This window comes from Podarcis tiliguerta (genome assembly GCF_965153285.1).
Source record: "Podarcis tiliguerta genome assembly, chromosome: 4".
Classification (NCBI taxonomy): domain Eukaryota; kingdom Metazoa; phylum Chordata; class Lepidosauria; order Squamata; family Lacertidae; genus Podarcis; species Podarcis tiliguerta.
Window position 1 is genome coordinate 31,952,393 of NC_139537.1, and position 19,891 is coordinate 31,972,283.

The 19,891-nt window shown below is 41.9% G+C and overlaps 1 protein-coding gene across 3 annotated transcripts in view; it reads left to right on the forward strand.

Moving 5' to 3' along the window:
- Window positions 1-19,891, forward strand: part of NME7 (NME/NM23 family member 7) — a 64,353-nt gene that overhangs the window by 3,049 nt on the left and 41,413 nt on the right. The window contains exons 2-7 of one of the 3 annotated variants that reach the window (XM_083438453.1): window positions 899-984; window positions 10,463-10,570; window positions 13,239-13,405; window positions 14,657-14,767; window positions 16,047-16,097; window positions 18,324-18,531. In XM_083438453.1, coding sequence (XP_083294579.1) covers window positions 10,568-10,570; window positions 13,239-13,405; window positions 14,657-14,767; window positions 16,047-16,097; window positions 18,324-18,531 — 540 coding nt within the window. In that variant the 5' untranslated portion in view covers window positions 899-984; window positions 10,463-10,567. Of the gene's footprint in view, window positions 1-898; window positions 985-10,462; window positions 10,571-12,427; window positions 12,527-13,238; window positions 13,406-14,656; window positions 14,768-16,046; window positions 16,098-18,323; window positions 18,532-19,891 lie in introns of those variants that run through there. The other 2 variants (XM_083438452.1, XM_083438454.1) reach the window with 2 other exon arrangements.

Below are 19,891 nucleotides of genomic sequence, written 5' to 3' on the forward strand. Positions count from 1 at the left end.
ATTTCTAAAAAATACTTCATACATTTGGTGAATTTCCAAAGTAGGATTATACTGTATTGTATAATAAAAATATCAGTTTTAGAGGATCGTCATCTGGCAAGATGAAAGCTAGCTTCTTTCTTTAGTCTTAGCCCTTTGTCTGCTTTTATTTTTAGCTCAGCTTCTGTGCTTGCGAGTGTGCAATTTAAACTTGCATCATACTTAAAATGAATTTATGTGAAAGTGGGCAGTAATTGTTCTTCAAGCTCACTTTCCCCTCAGCTGGCCCTCTTCCTAAAAGATGACTTTAAGTGTAACTGATGAGATTGTTTAATGTTCTCAAAATCTCAGGTAGAATTTTCATGATGTAAGCAGCCTCCAGAACGGCCCCTAGTTCAGCAAGAGCAGAATTATGTTTGACTTCAAAGAAGTATGGATAGAAATAAAGGGCTGTATCTAGCTTATTTATTGTTGGAGTAAACCATTGAAATGAATGGACCTAAGCGAATCATTAACAGTATTTTCGATGGGTCTATATTCTGAGTAGGAGTAACAGTGGCTACAATCCCAGTGTTTGTATGTATAGACTGTGGAGAGATTTCTGGGAACTTGTAGTTAGTCACAAAATCTCATGCCCATATCAGCCTTGAATTGGGCATGCTGCTGATGCACCCAGTGCACTGCACTGGTCATTTTTTTTATAAGCCAGGGCCTCACATGCCTCATGTGCAAGAGTAGGAGGCTAGGGTGCTTAAAATGTTTAAATAATGGTGTGAATTTGCTTTAGTATACATTTGATTGGTTATTTGCCTGGGGTTTTTTTTTTTTGGCCATTTGCCAAAGTGTACTATGTTTCTTTCATATATTTGTTCCCGCCCATAGTTTAACAATAATTAATAAATAATACAATTTCTCCTAGTTGAGACTTGATATAATCTGACTTCTGTGGAGCACTAGGTGGAGCCCTTTAGCTGACAAACCTGAACCTGCCATTTCTTTTAAAGGGTGAGTGTTTGCCTGCTGCCCATTACATGCTAACCATATTAGTTGCCTGCTGCCCATTACATGCTAACCATATTAGTTGGACCCATTTGTAAACATTCCCTATCCTTGGAGCATTGGAAAACATACTGTGGTAGCTGGAATTACTTTTAAATTGTGCTAGCTGAAGCACTTATGGAAAAACATTCCATGAACAACAGTTCTGTTGTGCAAACAGTTCCATGGGCAACAGTAGTGCCACACGATCAGCATTGTTCTGTTTCATAAATACTTACAATTTAAATGAGACAATCCTCTGTTAATCCATTCAGAATAATAAATAGCACCATTTTACTAAGGGAAAAGATAATACCAATGGAACCAAAGGGAGCAAATGACTGGAAATCCAGTTTAAGTCAGAAAGGTAAAGTACCTACTTCCTGGTGGTCTAATTTCCCCTGTGCTTGCTATAATGGTTATTGATTCTAGTGGAAATCCAGTAGCAGGACGGCAGGTCATTCTCAGTGACAGAAGGCCCCAGATTTAGTCCTTGACATGAAAGGATCAGATAGCTGATAATAGGAAAGGCATCTCTATTTGAAACCCATGAGATTTTCTGCCAATCCAATATAGGACTGCTCTGCAAGTGTGACTAAGAGTTATGCCCTGGTCTGTTTATGCATCTCTGCCATATGCAGCCCCTGTTCAAGCAACCACATTATAGCAGGAATGTTAAAACATCTGGTTCTGTGTACTGCAGCTGGTTACATTGAATATCTGAAATGGAAATGAATCATTTGTTCCTGATCGCCTATAAGACAACTGATCACAAATGTCATTGTTCTTTTGAACTGAGAGAGGGCTTGTGGTAGAAATCATGCAGAATGTCCCTTCATGTTTTGGCAACAAAGTAAATTTTTAGTGTAACTTTTAAATGGGCTAATTTTATGAGTTGATCTGAATAAATAAGGTTTTATTGTTATTTTGTACTTGTGCACTTATTTCCAGGAATTTATACTGTGCCTGTCATTTGGAATCCTCTTGGTCCCCCACCCCCCGCAAACTTTCCATTTTCATCATTCATTACGTTACTCACTGTACTAAAGATATTAGATAAAGGTTTGTTTTTTTTTTACACACACATACACCTGTTCAATATTAACTTGGTATCTGTCTTTATGATAGAGGATTTATGAGTATGCCATCAGACATTGTCTGCACTGGCTGAAATCTGTATTCGGCTGAATTGCTCAAGGGTTAATATTTGACACAACACGAGGTGAAAGAAGCGCTTTAACTTTAATGACAGCCTTGGCAGGAGACTATTTGGTTAAACTATAGTACACAATGCATGCTGGCTCAAAATGTTCCCAGTTGCGAAGGAGAAAGGGATTGGCTGAGCTCTTGGCCTTCTGTGTAGCAAGGTAATAAATTTTTAATAGGCCATGATACTCTCAGAACGTTCAAGGTAAATGCTAAACGTGTGCTCTTTGGAACCGCCTTTCCAGCTATTTGGTGCTAACCCACACCGGTATCAGCTGGCTGAAGGTCACCTTTCACCTTCACTGCAGTTTCAGGAGAGTCCACGTGTTTTAGAAGTGCTTGGGAAAAGTGTGGAATGCAGAAGAGCAACGTAGCGTGGTGGGTAGAGTGCCTGGCTTGGATCTCAGCCACTTGAGTTGAAATCTCTCATTCATGTGCACTCCTACGTCCATTGCCCTCTGTGCATTCAAGGAATGGTGGGATAGAAGTCTGATTTGTAATTATATTCTGAAACGAGAGTGAAAAATTAAGCATTGGAGGAGTGGTGTTGAAAGGTGCAGTGTGCGATTTGTGAATATTTCCTTTCAAAGACCCATATGTTCATAAACAAACACACGCTTTTATTTCTAACTTCTGGTTCCAAACCTCTGTAGGGAAAAAGCTAGATGAGAAGGCCTCAACAAATGTCTGGGCTCATTTCAGTAAACTGCTCTAGCACCTACTGAGGCTTCCTCATTTTATTTTTCACTGGCTTTCAAAAGTGTGTGGCCAGTCGTGGTTGTGGTACAGGGCCCCTTACTCAAGTGCCCTGCTGCCAGCATTTGACATTTGCCTGGTGCATTTTTCTCCTGGCTATTGGCCACTTGTGACCACTAAGTGAAGATGCCCAGGTGCCAGGAGCCTGACTTCTCCACCATCTGGACGTGCATGCCTGGGGATCCTTGGATCTTGACTGTTTTCACACACTTAACAACACATCCTGTAGAATCCTATCCATTATATTTTATCTGTGCAATCAGAATGAATTTCAGGAACCAAAAAGTCGTATTGAAAACTGCTTTCAAGCTGTCTGGCCCCCAAATGGCAACTAGGCATTCCATTTTTGCAACTGTAACTCCTGGTTTAAGGAGCCATTTGGTGCCTAGCATATATATCCGAGTTTCTAACACTGGCTGCTGCCCCTGTGTCGAAGCACTATTTTGTCTGCCTGCATGTTCCTATAACGCCCTGCTAGTATCAAGTTTTATCCTCCCCACTCTGAAAATTCTGCTTATTAAAATGGGCAAGTATTGCTGTCTTGAGGAGCACTTTGTTCTTATTAAAGGTAACATTTAGAACTTGTTCTATATTCAGTGAGAGCAGAGGGGCCAATTTTAGCACAACCTACTTGGTTTTAATTACAAGACTCTGATTCTCAAACACGCTTGTGTAATTTGTCATCTGTGGTTTGCAATGCTCTTTTATTTGGCTGGTACAACTTGTGAAGAGACGTGGCCTTGCCAAGCAGCAGTAATCCCATATTCACACCACATAGTGCTGCTTATGCCTGTGTGGGCTGGCATCTTTTATCTGTCAGAGATTCATCTCTCCTCTGTCAGAGACAAAGCATAGAACTATGCATCCATAACTGTTTCCAGTAGGATACTAGTTACACAATCATTTTGCCCAAAAACTGGGTTGAGGAGAGCTTCGGAAGCTGAGTCAGACAATTGGTCCATTAGTTCAGTTTCCATTGAATGGCTGTGGCTCTCCCAAGATTTCAGGAAGCTTCCCCCCATGCAAGGCAGGTGTTCTGCCATTGACTGAACTAGGTAAACATGGTATCCTTCAGTTAATACATACAGAAACTGAGCAAGAGAGTCGTCACCTTTTGTCTCTCTGAAATAAAATATTTCCACATATGTGGCTTAGCCCTTCGGTGTAAAAAATGCCTTTTAAGTTGCTTCTTTATGCAGAATAAACAAATAAATGGCTGAAGGGATTAAAAAGAAATATCTACCCAGTGAATGAAATAGTGTTAACGTCAATGTAGTGTAGCAATAGACCAGGTTCTGAATTTCTGCATTCCATCTAATTTATCCTCTGGACTATAGAAATTGCTGAGAAGCTCTAATTAGTACTAGTCTGAATAAAGAAGGTTTTCACATTCCACCTGAACTCCAACAGTGGAGAGTTTATCTGGGCCTCATGGGAAGTTCTGTGAATTGATTATCACAGCGTACTCTTCATTAGCTGAAATAGCACTGAATGAGATTCTATACTGAATGGCTCCATGTTACAGAATTAAACATCCTTTATCCTCTGCTCTTGTTGGTTTGTTTTCCCAGAGCCTCTTTTTTCCAGAAGATAAAAAATATTGGAATTCATATGGGCAAAGGCTCTCCTGAAGGTACACTGGGCCTAAGCCACATTTCAAGATGCTCACATTTCACAGAGTTCTTCCTTGTTCTGTAAATCTGTGCTACTCACTTTCTGCGGGTATGCTGAAATGTAACACCACGGTCCTCTTTATTTAATTTCTCTGATGCCCTCAAAGCTACTGCTTATATAGTCATTAAGTAAAGTAGCACTGAAGGGAACCACACCCCCAGAGTTTCACTTTACCGCATTACACATACTTTGCTTTGTCTTAGACGTTTTTGATAAATCTAATTCCATCGCTTTAATTTGGGGATTATTGAGGCATGTAGGTGGTTGAGCTATTTTGCCCACAATTACACAGCATGTCAAGAAAAAAGCTGGGAACATAACGTGAGAGTATTGGTGCTTTGCTTTCCAATATCGTTCATTAGCTTTTCCTTTGACTAAAGTGCAAAAGAAGCCAAATGCAGTGTTTCTTATAGTTCTGAACATTTTATTATGGAGTAGCAGAGGAAGGCCATGGGGTGCTTTGCCATTTTACTAATATAGCTTAAATTGGCACAATCTTGTTTCCTTTCTTTATTGATCTTGGTAACAGTTTGTACAAATGCTTTTTTGTCTTCCAAATCTCTATAAAACGGCAGCCTATTTTTCTTCCTTAGGAGCTAATTATTTGGGGAATGATCCTTCCTGCACAGCGTAGCTCCATTCCACAGGTGAATCCCCACTGAGTTTTTAAGCAGAGGTTGGATGGTCATCCTTCATGCATTCTTTAGTTGAGATTCCTGCATCGCAGGGGGTTGGACTAGATGATCCTCAGGACGCCTTCCAACTCTGCAATTCTTTGGTTCTGTGCTTTAACCTGGTCCCCATTCTCTTGGATTACTGGGGCCTTTAAATGCATGTCATGACAGTTCTCCAGAGTACTTTTGGGTCAAGCAGCCTACTTCCAACCCGAAGTAGATGCTACATTGGATACTGAGTCTTGAGCAGTGTTGTCTGTCCTGTTGTATGAGGAAAGTTTCAGTTGTTGACACCTAAGTATGTGAACAAAACAGTTGGGGCTAATGTCCGTCATGGCTGTATACAGGAGGAGAGAATTCAGTTGATTACTGCAGCATAATTGAGGGGAAGGAGTAATACATACCTCCTTAAAAGTAGCAATTGTAAGACCACTGCTGAAAACTCTTGGTCCCCTTGTGCTGGAATATTGTACCCCTGTTTTTCTTTTGCCTGGTGTGTGTGGTCCTATGGCTGGTGGCTTATTGGCTAAAGGCAGTGACTTATGAAGTGGGTTGTCTAATGTGCATTCATGCCCTGCTTGCCCCCTTCCCATAGAAATCTTGCTTGCCACTGTGAGAGCATGATGCTGGATGGGCTTTTGGTTTGATCCATGAGGGCTCTTCTTATGTAAATCTATTTCAAGCCAGCATCAAGCCTAGGTTTGGGTTAAAGGCTGCCATTTTCCCATTGGTGGTTTACCTGCACTGTTGGTCCTCATGGATCTCTCTGTGGCTTTGAGACTATTTGCTTTGGTATTCTTCTGGATCACCTGCATACATTATTAGTGAAGGTACTATTTTACTGTAGTAGCAGTCAGGAGATGGTGCTGGAAGATAATTGATCTTCCCTGTGGAAACTTTCCTTTGCAGTTCAATTCTTCCAGGCTCCTCCTTGTTTTCCATGCTTTTTAACCTCTGCATGAACTGCTGCGCAAGATCATTTGAGGAAAGGTATCATCGGTTTTATTGTATGCCACTTTGAGTGCAATTTTAATGCAGAAAAGTGGGATATAAATAAGTAATAATTAAGGGAATTAAAATCTGCCAGAGAGATGTTGCTTCAGGTGGTACTGCCATCTGAAGTATCTGTAAATAGAGCTTTTGTGGCACTGGTATACTGCGTTGTGAAGTGTTCTGCTGAGGGAAATTCACTATTCCATTGTGATCTTTATGCATCCTTTAAAAATGTCTTTTTAAAAAATTCTGCCAAACTTTTTGAGAAGCAGGATTGGCTCTGGTTTAACAGGAGATGAATTGGTGCCAGCATTTTGTGTACTTTGTATTACAGATGAATGTTTAATGATGTTTTATGATTACTTTATTGTAAGCTCCTTTGAGGATCTTTATGGCTCAAAAGCAATCTTAATCTAAATCATAATCTAAATATGATGATATTGAGCCACTCAGTTTACTTTTCCCTTTCAAAGCAACATTTAAGCTGTAATCCTATACTTGTATACCTGGGCGTAAGCCCCATTAAACTTAGTGGAAGTTTCTTCTGAGTAAACCTGACCTCGATGTGTCAGACGTGGGAAAGGCTGTGTGCATGTGCTTCCCAAGGAGCTGAAGCCTTGCTCTTAACCAGGATGTTTGGTTTTCTTTGCCACCTGCTTTATTTCCTTTACTCACTTAGCCTCTTTTATAGAAACAAGCAATTTACCATTAGCATATATTTAAATGATATGCACCGTGGTTTTCCTGCTCCTCTGGGTGAAGCAGTGACCTTAAATAGGAGCTGCTAAACAACCAAGTTTACTTACTTCTCTTTGCAGCTTTACAGGAGGTATAAAGGATTATGCTTCTTATGTGCAATTGGTCATATATAGTGTAAATAAAATTTACACTAAAAAAACCAACATTAAACCAAGGTCAGTGTGAAGGTAAATAATGTGGCTAGGTAATTACTTTAGTGTTTCTCTATTGGTATTTGATGTTCAGGGTCATTTGAGGAGCTTGGCTTCTTTCTTTCTATTACTGAAGTTAATGGTGATTTCTTCTCAAAAGTTTATGCCTTTCCTTGTCTTGGAAATGATTCCATAATGGGAAAACGACTCTGGCAATGCTGTCTACTTTACTTTCTGTATTTTGAATCAATTCATTTTGACTAATTATAATATTTACAAAGCCCTCTTTAACAAAAATATAGGGTACACCTACTTTTTCAGGAAGCAGTAGCCTTCCTGGGGTGGGAATATATAATGTAAAACCTTTAAATCCTCAAATAGCACATAGGTAGCATAAAAGAAATAGTGGGGGGGGGGGGACCTTTGGCAGAATGACAGGTGAGTGATTGGCATCTGTGGAAATTGCCATTAGAATGGAGCGTTGACAAGGGCAACAAAAGCTTCTCAGGTTGCTGCTATGCCTCAGCCTGAGTTGGATAAACAGCAGTAAGGACAAGGAAGAAGAATTTTCCATGCTCTTTCATGTAGGATTCTGCAGTCTGGGGTGATAATGATGACTTGTTGCCTCTTTTTCAGTACAAGCAAAGTATGGAAGCAGATTCTGAGCTGGGGAAAGCAGGCTGAGTCACAAAGGGGGTTGCAACTGTTTTCTTCTGCTCCACTGGGAAATGAATAGCACAGAACTGCTTCTTTGAATGTCATCAGCTCTTATGGAATGCTGGTGGTTTAAATGGCAGGTTTTGACTAATCTCCATTTATAGGTGGGGAGAAGGTCAAGGTTTGCAAATCAGGGTTGTTGGGAGTATTGCCACCTTGATTGCTGGGAATGGCTGGGCAGGGGAGTGCCAAGGATTTAAACAAAATAACCCTAATCTTCCTGTATGGTTGGGAATGTTCTACAAGATGACATTCCTCTCTGAGCAAAGAGTGGTTTCTGGGACCTGGGCTGCAAGGCTGTGTGTGAGTGAGTGAGTGAGTGAGTGAAGAGGAGAGAGAGAGAGAGAGAGGAAAGAAAGAAAGAAAGAAAGAATCATTGTACTTTGAACTTGGGCAGAGAGAGGAGAGAGAAAATAATTTATCTGTCATTAGCTACATGAAGGTACACCCTTGAAAATGTCTGCATAAGAACTTTAGAAGAGCCCTCCTCAATGAGAATGAGTTCCCATGTATAGCCCAGTCTTCTGTTCTCACAGTAGCCAACCAAGGGTGAAGCCAACAAACAGGACATAAGCACAATAAGACTCTCCTATTCATGATCTCCAACAACTGGTATTCAGGGACATGTATAGTAGCATATAGCTATCATGACTGCTAGCCATTTATAGCCTTTTCCCTGATGAATTTATGTAAACTCCTTTTAAAGTCATCCAAGTTGGTGGACAGCATCACACCTTGTGGAAGCAAATCCCATCATTTTGATGATGCACTGCATAAAGTAGTAAGAGCAAGAACTCCTTTCTGGCAGTCTGGTGCAAAATTAGGTGTGCTTTTGTCTCCATTATAGTCTGTAAGAGAGCACATCCCAGCTTCTGCCAACCTAGCAGTTCGAAAGTATACCTGTGCAAGTAGATAAATAGTACCACTGCGGTGGGAAGGTAAACGGCATTTCCTTGCGCTCTGGCACTCGTCACGGTCCTCCGTGCACCAGTAGCAGTTCAGGCGTACTGGCCACATGACCCTGCCTATGGGCAAACATGCAGTGAGATGAGCACTGCACCCCATATTTGCCTTTGCCTGGACTTAACCGTCTGGAGATCCTTTACCTTTTTACTTTTTTTATATTACAAAGTCCCCATAAGTCTCCAGGGGCCTCTCCCTCCACAGGAAACTAAACTTTGGAACTTCTTGCTGCTTGGGGAAGTGGGAAACACTTATGCCAAATGTTCTGTTCTTAGACACTTGAACCAGTCCCTACCCTTGCTCCCATTCTCGTCTTCCTTTATCAGATCCAGTCTTTGTTCTTTGTGTTTGCCCCATATGTTGCATGCCCTCCTGACAAACAGCCGTGTCACCATCAAGTGTACAGAACCCACCACTATTGGCTCGAGATATGTGTTTAAACAATGACAATAATTCTCATTTGACTGCAGAGGTTGGTAGTGTTTACTTTCAGGGTTTGGTCCGGGAGAGTGTATTTCATCTCAAATTCCAGAGTAGGACTTTCTGAAAAAAGTCAGTACTGTAGTGCTAAAATATAGCTGAATGTAGATATGGAATCTGCCTGGGGCATATACCCTGGATAGATTAAAAAGCTTATTGGGAAAGGGGATTGGAGGGGCTGCTATTTGCAAGAGAAATCACGAGATCCATCTGCACATAAAAATCTCCCGATGTGCTTTTGCCCATTTTACCTACTGAGGCTGTCTTTTCTGCATAGTGCTATATTGTGCAGTGCAGTGTGGGCGAGGGTTGCTGCAGAAAAGTAGACGTGCCGTAATGTGACACATAATTTTCATGGCAAGCCCTGCCCATATTAAAGATCATGGCCCAGGTAGGAACTTGATGGGGAAAATGGGAAGGACTAAAGCTGCTATTGTGAGGCCCCTTCCCCTAGCAGATGTCTGTGGGTGAGCTGGTGTCACCTCAGTAAGAGTCATTGGCTTATGTTTAAAATAGCTTAAGGCAGAATGGAATGGTAATAGTAGTCATACTTCGGATTTAGATAACTCTTTTCAAGTATTCAAATTCTTTATGTACAGTGGTACCTTGGGTTACATACGCTTCAGGTTACATACGCTTCAGGTTACAGACTCCGCTAACCCAGAAATAGTGCTTCAGGTTAAGAACTTTGCTTCAGGATAAGAAGAGAAATTGTGCTCCGGCGGCGCGGCAGCAGCAGGAGGCCCCATTAGCTAAAGTGGTGCTTCAGGTTAACAACAGTTTCAGGTTAAGAACGGACCTCTGGAACGAATTAAGTACTTAACCTGAGGTACCACTGTACTTTTATCTCTCAGTAATCACTAGAATGGCCCTGCAAAGTCAACAGTAGTTGTAGTCTCCATATTGTTCCTTTTGGGAAACCTCAGCGTCTGAATGATGTGTTGCTTTGCCTAGCAATGTTGTTGCTATGTGCTGTGCCTCGGATGTATTTGCTGCAGATCAACCTTTCATTTGGATGAAGTGCATTTTCCTGAATTGTCTTTCATGAGATTACTACTAAATTCCTACATTCCTCTTTTCCCTTTCTTTCAGAGCCAGGATGAAAGATACGCCTTCATTGCAGAGTGGTATGATACAAATGCTTCACTTTTTCGACGCTATGAGCTTCTGTATTACCCAAAAGATGGATCAGTGGAGATGGTAAGACTTGTTGTTGTTATTTGAATTTCTATACCACCCTATACCCGGAGGTCTCAGGGCGGTTATAAGACAACCTCGCAGATTGCAGTGGTTGAGAGCAAAGTAGGCTACCCTTGGCATTATTGGTTTGGTCTTATGTGAAGCCAAAAACACAAGAATTGCTATTCTCTCTTAGCTGCTAAATTGTCCTAGAAGAAAAAAAAGCTTTTTTAGGGTCTCCTGGTGATACCATAAAACATCTTGGTGGCGGTGGTGATAAAGGTTATTGTCAAACTAGGACTAATTGAACAGCCTTGCTTGAGATTCATTCATCCACTGAGTACATGGAAGACTTATTTTGAGCGCCAGCCATGGAGGCTTGAACCTATGATTCTGCTGCCTTTCCCAGGTTTCCTGTATGCATAGCTATTTACCATGGGGATGGTGAAAACTTTGTCATGAACTGGCTCATATAAGGCAGGGTTTCTCTTAATTGAAGACACATGGCGCCACTGCCTCACTGAAGCTAAGCAGGTCAGGATCTGGTCAGTGCCTGGACATGCATGCTGCCTTGAGTGCAGTGATGGAAAGAAGGTGCTATATGAATTTAAACTATCAAGCCAATATATGGTTTCCAAGGTTTGTCTAGCTTCACCTTATTGGCCTCTGCTTTAAAACTCCATTTTGGAAAGCTGAGAAGCAGCCATTTCTTGTTGGACATGTGTTAGAGTTTAATTTGCTGTGTTTAAATTATGTTCTGGTACACAGTATTCTGCCCACCTGTGTACCCTCCTGTTTTTCATATTTTAAATGCTAGTGAGTATGTTACTGGGGATTGTATATAATGTCATTCATCAGATGCCCAGATCTAATTGGCTCAGGGACATAAAGGTATTGTTACCAAGACCTGGTGGTTGCACAAAGCCACAGAGATTGTGGCTGATCATGTGGAGTCCTACCCATGTGATTCAAAGAGAGGATGGAGTTACCTTTCTTTTGTGCTCTTATATTCTCTTCTGCATTCTGTTTCAGTGAAATTGCCAATTACTGAAATTGTTCCTGGTGTCAGAAAAATAGTGTACTAATAATAACAGAATCTAAATCAGGGAAAGAATGGCTGCATTTTATGCCAATTAAAAATATTTATTTGGTTGATAAGAGGGCATTTTTAATTCTGACTTATCAGAAACCCACTTTCCTCTTTGCAAACAGAAATTGGTTCAGTAATGCATCTACTTATATGGCCATCTTTCATTCCCCGAGGAATGCTTATCTTTACCAAGTTGCTAAAGAGGAAAGCAAGTGATAAAAGCAACTCATTGTAAGACATACTGTCAGTCAGTTTATGTTAACCCCCTCCCCAAATGTCCTTCTTAGAATTCAATTTCAGATGTTTAATGATTTGTAGACCATTAAGATCTGGGACCCATGCACATAGCCAACAGCTCTTGTAGACAAGCTGATGTTGAAACTCACTGAGAGTTGGGCTGCTTTGGGAGGAAGAAGTTGGGGCGGGGGAATAAAACTAATTAATATTAATAATAAATGGAAGCAGCAACCATCTGAAAAAAGGAAATATTCCAGTGTGCCTGCAGAAACTCATTCATGTGCCTAAATGGGTTCTTTGGTTCTAAGCCAGCCTAGTTCACTTACTCTTGGTTATTAAAGAAAGCAACAGGGAGAGGAATAAATCTGCAAGCTGTATTTACCAAATCAGATGTTGATTTTGCTTTTGTTTACCCACTTTGCTCTGCACCTGCCTCTTTGTTTTAATCAGATTTATAAATGACTTAAGGTGTACAAAGCATATAAAAACCTCAGAGGAAGGGGAATTGTTTTGTTGTTTTTAATCTTCCAATTTGTCACACTTCTTGGTAGCGATTGAGAAGAAACTGGAGCATTTACAGTAAATACCAGAAGCTCTGGCAAATATTATGGAACAGAGCCAGGAAGTAATTGGGATCCAGTATTTTGAAGGTACATTGGAGGAAACAATAACTTTATTATTTGACTACAGTAGCAAACCAATATTGGATTTTGAATGCCAAATAAGCTAGAGTAAAAATAAGTTTCGTGCTCAGTCCTGTTCAGACATTCTGTGTTGAAGCAGTTTGGTTCCCCTTTCTCTCATTAGGTCTAGCACAGTGGCCTAGCTCAGCCCAACACCAGGACCTCCCCCTCAACCAGCCATCAGCCAAATAACTTTTTGAAGATCTATGTCTTTTCTAGCCATGACCTTAGCCCCAGTTCCCTTCCTATTGAAAGAATATAATTTTGGGGCCTGACACATTTTGCTAGGCATTCTGCAGGATAGGTATCATCGTAGAGTATGTCCTAGCACTGGTTGCCATCAGCCTTACCTTCTGAAGTTGAAGAATCTGCAACAGTGCCTCAGATGAAGTTTGGAGCCTTCAGAAAGAAATGTATGGAAGGAAGTGGCTCTTAAGGTACCCAAGTCCCAGGCTGCTTAGTGCTTTAAAGCCCTAACCCCAAGCAACTTGAATCGAGCACCGAAGCAAACTGGTAGCTGGTGCTAGTTTTGAAAAATTGGCACAGGCACATAACAGTGGTCAAAGTAACTTTTAGAAAACAGTATCTGTTTCTCTTTGTGCATGTTATTCTTCTTCTTTTTAAAAGCAAAGGTATTTTAGACCTGCATGTAGATTATTCAGTCTCTTTACCTTACCAGTATGACATGAAGAACCGCTGCCGATTCCTAAATCGCATCAAATATGAAGATCTGCAGTTTAAAGATTTGTTTGTGGGCAACAAAATTACTATCTTCTCACGCCACCTCAATTTGGTTGACTATGGGGATCAATATACTTCCCGCATGTTGGGCAGTCGCAAAGAAAGGTGAGAGGATATATTCTTTGAACCTCATATTTTCTACCTTATAAACGTGAGGCTATTGAGATGTCTGTGCTCCTTCATTCTCTTGCAGGGTGCCTGGACCAGCTGGTAGCTTCCAAGAGAGAAAGGACAAAGAGAGAGCCTTGCTACAGTGATTGCTTATTAGTTAGGGATGCATCCTCATTTCCTCTCCTCTCTGTGTGCATCACAATAGCGCACAGCCCTCTAGGAGTTTATTGTCCAAATGTCACACTCGTTAAAGCACAACACCCCCTAAAGAGAAAGAGCGTGATGTGCACCCCCTAAATTCTCGTTATATTTCAGTTACCCTTCAATCTCTGGGGAAAGAATAAGAACCTTAAGTGCTAGCACTCAAGTGAGATAGCAAGATACTCCCTGGATGTTGATGATTTGTTAATCATCTTCTAGATAATCTTCTCAAGGCTATAAACAATAAAAATAGTATATTACCTTAGATGGGTGTCAAAAGCCAATATCTCCCTCAGCTAAGTGACCCTCCAGCCCACAGTGTGAGAAAGAATATTAACAACGAACGTTACTGTGATGTTGTCACAACCCAAAATACCTCTCTGCAGCCCCCTCTCTATTCAATATGGGAATAATAGAACTGCACTACAAAAGAGCAGGAGACAGGGAGACACTCATTTTCCTGGTGTGAGACACCATGATTACTGCCCCCCAGTATTCCAATTTAACAGGCCTCCAGAGGGCAAGGCAGAAAGGGCAGCCATCACCCAAGTGCACATCCTGTTACCACCATTCTCCCCTTCCCATCCAACTTTGTGTCATATGTGCCACTTGAGAGCCAGTGTGGTGTAGTGGTTAAGAGCGGTGGACTCGTAATCTGGTGAACCGGGTTCGCTTCCCCGCTCCTCCACATGCAGCTGCTGGGTTACCTTGGCTAATCTCACTTCTCTGAAGTCTCTCAGCCTCACTCACCTCACAGAGTGTTTGTTGTGGGGAAGGAAGGGAAAAAGAGATTGTTAGCCGCTTTGAGTCTCCTTAGGGTAGTGATAAAGCGGGATATCAAGTCCAAACTCTTCTTCCTCTTCTTCTTGTACTGGTCAGATATTTGATCCAAAACCTTCAGCTGGTTATATGAAGGATAAAAATGCATATAACAGACATAACAACATTTTTTTGAAATGGTATTTGTTTAGTTGGAGATTTACTTAAGCTCATATTTTGACAACTTATTTTGACTTTATTGGTTTCTTTCCCTTCCCTCTCTAGAACCTTGGCTTTATTGAAACCTGATGTAGCACTCAAACTTGGAGATGTCATTGATATGATTATTAGAGCTGGTTTTACAATAACTAAAGCCAAAATGACGAAAGTTTCAAGGTGAGGTTTTAATAATTTGAGATTTTCAAAAATCTGTTAAACTATTGTTTACCTTGAATGGGTGACTGTTGCCAACCTATATCTCCCCATGTTACCTGGTCATGTTCCATTAAAGCAGATCTGTGAATCCAACATGCACAGCATTTTCGTGCTCTGTCCATCCTCTCCACAAACAGCAGCCAGTGAATCAGAGGGGAGATGGGAAAGGCTGAGCACCATTAAGAGATATCACCCACATGCTGTAACTGAATACGAGAGGAAGATGCAGGGAGGAGATTCATGGGATGGCGGCAGCCATGTATTTAAGATACTGTATCCCTTTGGGTCCTAGCCATGATCCAGACAGATGTGGTGAAGTAGATGTGGTCCAGAGAGATGTGGTGCAGCACTCTGTATGCTGCTGCATATGCATATTTTGTCATATGGGACGCGGGTGGCGCTGTGGTCTAAACCCAGTGGGCTTGCTGATCAGAAGGTCGGCGGCTCGAATCCCCGCAATGGGGTGAGCTCCCGTTGCTCTATCCCAGCTCCTGCCAACCTAGCAGTTTGAAAGCACACCAGTGCAAGTAGATAAATAGGTACCGCTCCGGCGGGAAGGTAAATGGTGTTTCTGGGCGCTGCTCTGGTTCACCAGAAGTGGCTTAGTCATGCTGGCCACATGACCCGGAAGCTGTACGCCGGCTCCCTCGGCCAATAAAGTGAGATGAGCTTCGAAACACCAGTCATCTGCGACTGGACCTAATGGTCAGGGGTCCCTTTACATATATGTGTGTGTGTGTGTGTGTGTGTGTGTGTGTGTACGCCGGCCTGAAAGTGAGATGAGTGCCGCAACCCCATAGTTGCCTTTGACTGGACTTAACCATCCAAGGGTCCTTTACCTATCTTGTCAGGGTTCATGCCCCAAACAACCCGGGGCATGCCTGCTCTGTTGGAAGCAGAGTAGATAGCTCCAAAACAATGCCTGCTTCCAAAAAAATCCCTCAGATTCAGTAATCTCCATTAGTAAAAGGTTTTCTAATGCAAAAATAAGTGTGGCAGTACAATTCCAGATCCCTGGTGGAGTGTGCAAAGAGTGAAAACCTGGACTGCTGCTCCCAGCTTGTGGAGGCAGTACTCAGCCTACTCAGTCTGACTTGGGATATGGCAGCTTCCTTTGGTCCTGTGAGGGCTCAGAGAAACCTGATGGCGCAAGCAGAACTCTGCTTGTGGTTCTGTGGGTGAAGCCATTGCTGATTAATAATTGTTTTTCACAAAAGCATTAATGATGAGTGTTTTGTAGGGCAGAAGCAATAGATTTCTACGCAGATCACCAAGCTAAGCCTTATTACAAGTAAGTTTCAATTTGCAGGATGTTTTGACTTGTACAATGTGCCCAATGAAATATGAACAATATGAAATTGACGTTGATTTTTGCTTGATCTTTAGATTTAGATTTATACCAATAAATTGCGGGTAGTATTTTTAGAGGTATATGGGACTGTGGAGGCTTGCAGGGTTGGCTTACCTCCTGGTTTCTCCCCACAATCCTGAAACTGAGCAGAAGCAGCTGCTGCCATATACTGAGTCATGGTCAATGACAGCAATTACAACACCTTACCTTGCTTATTTAACTTGCAAAGCCTTAAATAGTTTGGAATTGGGTTATTTGAAGGATAACATAAGAATTTAGTTTCAAATGGCTTGCAGGTATGCTGCTAAGATCTATCAGATTGGTAAATACCAGAGACCGGACCTTATTTAGTAGTGGCCCCTCATCTATGGAAGTCTCTCTCAAAAGAGGGACCTATAGCCCCATTCATTTAAAAAATGCACATTTTTTTAAAAAAAGGATGTGTTTCATTCTGCATTTTATTGAGGTGTTGACTGCTGTTTTTCAAACTTGCTGTTTTTAGTTTGGAATGGGTTTGTTTGTGTATTAACATTTTCCTTGTGTTGTTAAATAATTTCATAAACCTCCTTAGGAAGGCTTTGCCCTGAAATGCCTCGTGTATATTTCTGAAATATAAAGAAATTATTCAGCAATTGATGCTTTTTCCTCATGACTAGGCAAATGAGAAGGGCTAGTAGCTCAGTGATAGAGTGAATGCTTTTGCAGTGCTGTGCAGCATATGTTCATGTGTGTGTTCGTGTGTGTATTTTGTTAATGGGAGCCCCTTTTTATTTTTAATATTTATATTTTATTAAGGTGATTTCAGTTAAAAGAAATAAAGTGATACAGAAAAAGAAGAAGGAAAAGTGAAAGGGAGAAAAACAACAACAACAAAGATACATATAAAATCTGAAAAAAGCAATATACGATATTCCCATACATACATTCTTGTGATTGAACCCAGTTACCCATGTTTGAGCAGTAACAATGAGTGGAGATTGACAGAAGGAGAGGCTTACCATGCAGCCCGGATAGATTTGGCAAGCCTTATTTGTCCTACAGGCTGCCAGTTCATGAAGAACTAGGAGCCTGGCACTTATGCAACTACTTAATATGAAATAAAACAATGATAGAATAAGAAATTGGGTATTTAAGAGAGTCTGCTTTCGGCTCCAGTGCAGTCTCTCTTAAAATATTAGACTGAAATTATTCCAGATGTTGTTGCCTGAAGGTACTAGAACAAGCAAGCTAGACCTTTTTGGGAACTCATGTGAAATTGTGGTTTTGTTGCAGCTTTGTGTTTAGAAAATGGCTAATTATATGCTGCATTATATCCAACACTATGCAAACAGTTCCACTCATACAACAGGACCCCTTCCTTTCCTGATAATGATGATGATGATAATAATAATAATAATAATAATAATAATAATAATAATAATAATAATAATAATTTATTTATACCCCGCCCATCTGGCTGGGTTTCCCCAGCCACTCTGGGCGGCTTCCAACAAAAGATTAAAAATACATGAAAACATCAGTCATTAAAAACTTCCCTAAACAGGGCTGCCTTCAGATGTCTTCTAAACGTCAGATAGTTGTTTATTTCTTTGACATCTGATGGGAGGGCGTTCCACAGGGCGGGCGCCACTACCGAGAAGGCCCTCTGCCTGGTTCCCTGTAACTTGGCTTCTCACAGTGAGGGAACCGCCAGAAGGCCCTCGGTGCTGGACCTCAGTGTCCGGGCAGAATGATGGGGGTGGAGACGCTCCTTCAGGTATACTGGGCCTAGGCCGTTTAGGGCTTTAAAGGTCAGCACCAACACTTTGAATTGTGCTTGGAAACGCCCCCTACATTAAGGTTACCAGACGTCTCCGTTTCCTGGGGACAGTGCCCAGATTTACAAATCAGTCCCCTGACAAAATAAATCTATTTAGTAGGCAGTTGAAAAGATTCACTGAAAAAATCTGGCAACTTTACCCTACATGCCCTCCCCCCAAATCTCCTCCAGAGGGTTGAAAAGAGAAATAGGAGGAAGTTCCATTTTGCAAGGAGAGGTCTGTGAGCAGGACAACAGTGTTGCATACCACTCTTGGGGCTGTTGGTTTGCTTCCATTTAGGGCAGCTGAATCCCGTTTGAATGTCCTGTTCAATGTGAATGCTAACTGCTCTCTTTTCTGCTTGCAGTGAGCTTCTTGAATTTATGACAAGTGGCCCTGTTGTTGCCATGGAGATCTTGGGAGATGATGCTATAAGCGGATGGAAGAATTTACTAGGACCTGCAAATTCTTCTGTGGCCCGTACAGATGCCCCAAATAGCGTTAGGGCATGTTTTGGAACTGATGGCATAAGAAATGTGGCTCATGGTCCAGATTCTTTTGCTTCTGCTGCTAGAGTAAGTCCCCCCCCCCCCAAAAAAAAATATATTTGATAAGGTGAATCTTTCTGCATCTGGATGACTGGGCTTCTACTGGCATATATATTATACAAAATGAGTTTGGCTACTTCCAATGTTTGTGGTCTGAGCTTGGTTTAGCTACATGGCATATAGTAGCTATATGGCTTAGCTCATCAGAAAGAAAGAAAATACTCACCCTTACCTTTTTGAATTATGGTGCTGGAGGAGACTCTTGAGAGTCCGATGGACTGCAAGAAGATCAAACGCATCCATTCTTAAGGAAATCAGCCCTGAGTACTCACTGGAAGGACAGATCGTGAAGCTGAGGCTCCAATACTTTGGCCACCTCATGAGAAGAGAAGACTCCCTGGAAAAGACCCTGATGCTGGGAAAGATGGAGGGCACAAGGAGAAGGGGACGACAGAGGACGAGATGGTTAGACAGTATTCTCGAAGTTACAAACATGAATCTGTCCAAACTGCGGGTGGTAGTGGAAGACAGGAGTGCCTGGTGTGCTCTGGTCCATGGGGTCACGAAGAGTCGGACACGACTGAACGACTAAACAACAACAACACCTTTTCTCCCCTTACCATGCAGAGGGAAAAGAGACCCTTTCTCAAAACTCTTCTAGAGAACCTGTGCTTGACAATCTCTACAGAAAATTTGAAAGAAATGTTAGGAAAGGAAAATGCTTCCTTCTCCACTGCCTGCCTTTATGCTGGAAAGAGGCAGGGGTGGACTTTGGTAATATGGCGCCTTGAGCAAGGATGTACCCCCCTTGCTTATTTTCATGCCCCCATCCCTCTCACCTTCTGTTCTGCGCATGCTCTCAAATGCGCTATGTCATAGTTGCGGCATATTTTGTGCCCCTCGGCTTGGTACCCTGTGTGGAAGAACCACCCGCCCCACCCTAAATCCAGCATTGATGGGCTGGCTGCCATGTACCTTAAATGTATGAGGTGACCGGGGCTTTTTCGCTGTTGTTTAAAAGAAAGAGACTGTGCTGCTTTGCGCCTGTTCCCTTCGCTTCCCAAAAGGGCTACACAAGGAAATGCAGTACGATACTGTATTGCTCTGAGATTACTCTAGGAAGTGTGGCAGGCAATTGCGTGATGTTTTGCATCACTGAATCTTTGCTATGGAGTGGCCATAGAGGAAGTTGTGTTGTGAGCGGTGAAACCGCCTTCTTTTAAAGAAAATCAGAACAGCCACCAGTCAACTCATAAAGCTAAGCTGAGTGGCAGCCCCTCTTCCTCCCCTCTCCAAACCCCAGGCTATTTGGGAGCTTCCTCATTGGTGCAGCATCCCAGACCAGCATCCCTTGTCTGACCCTGACACTGCTTAAATTAAACAAATG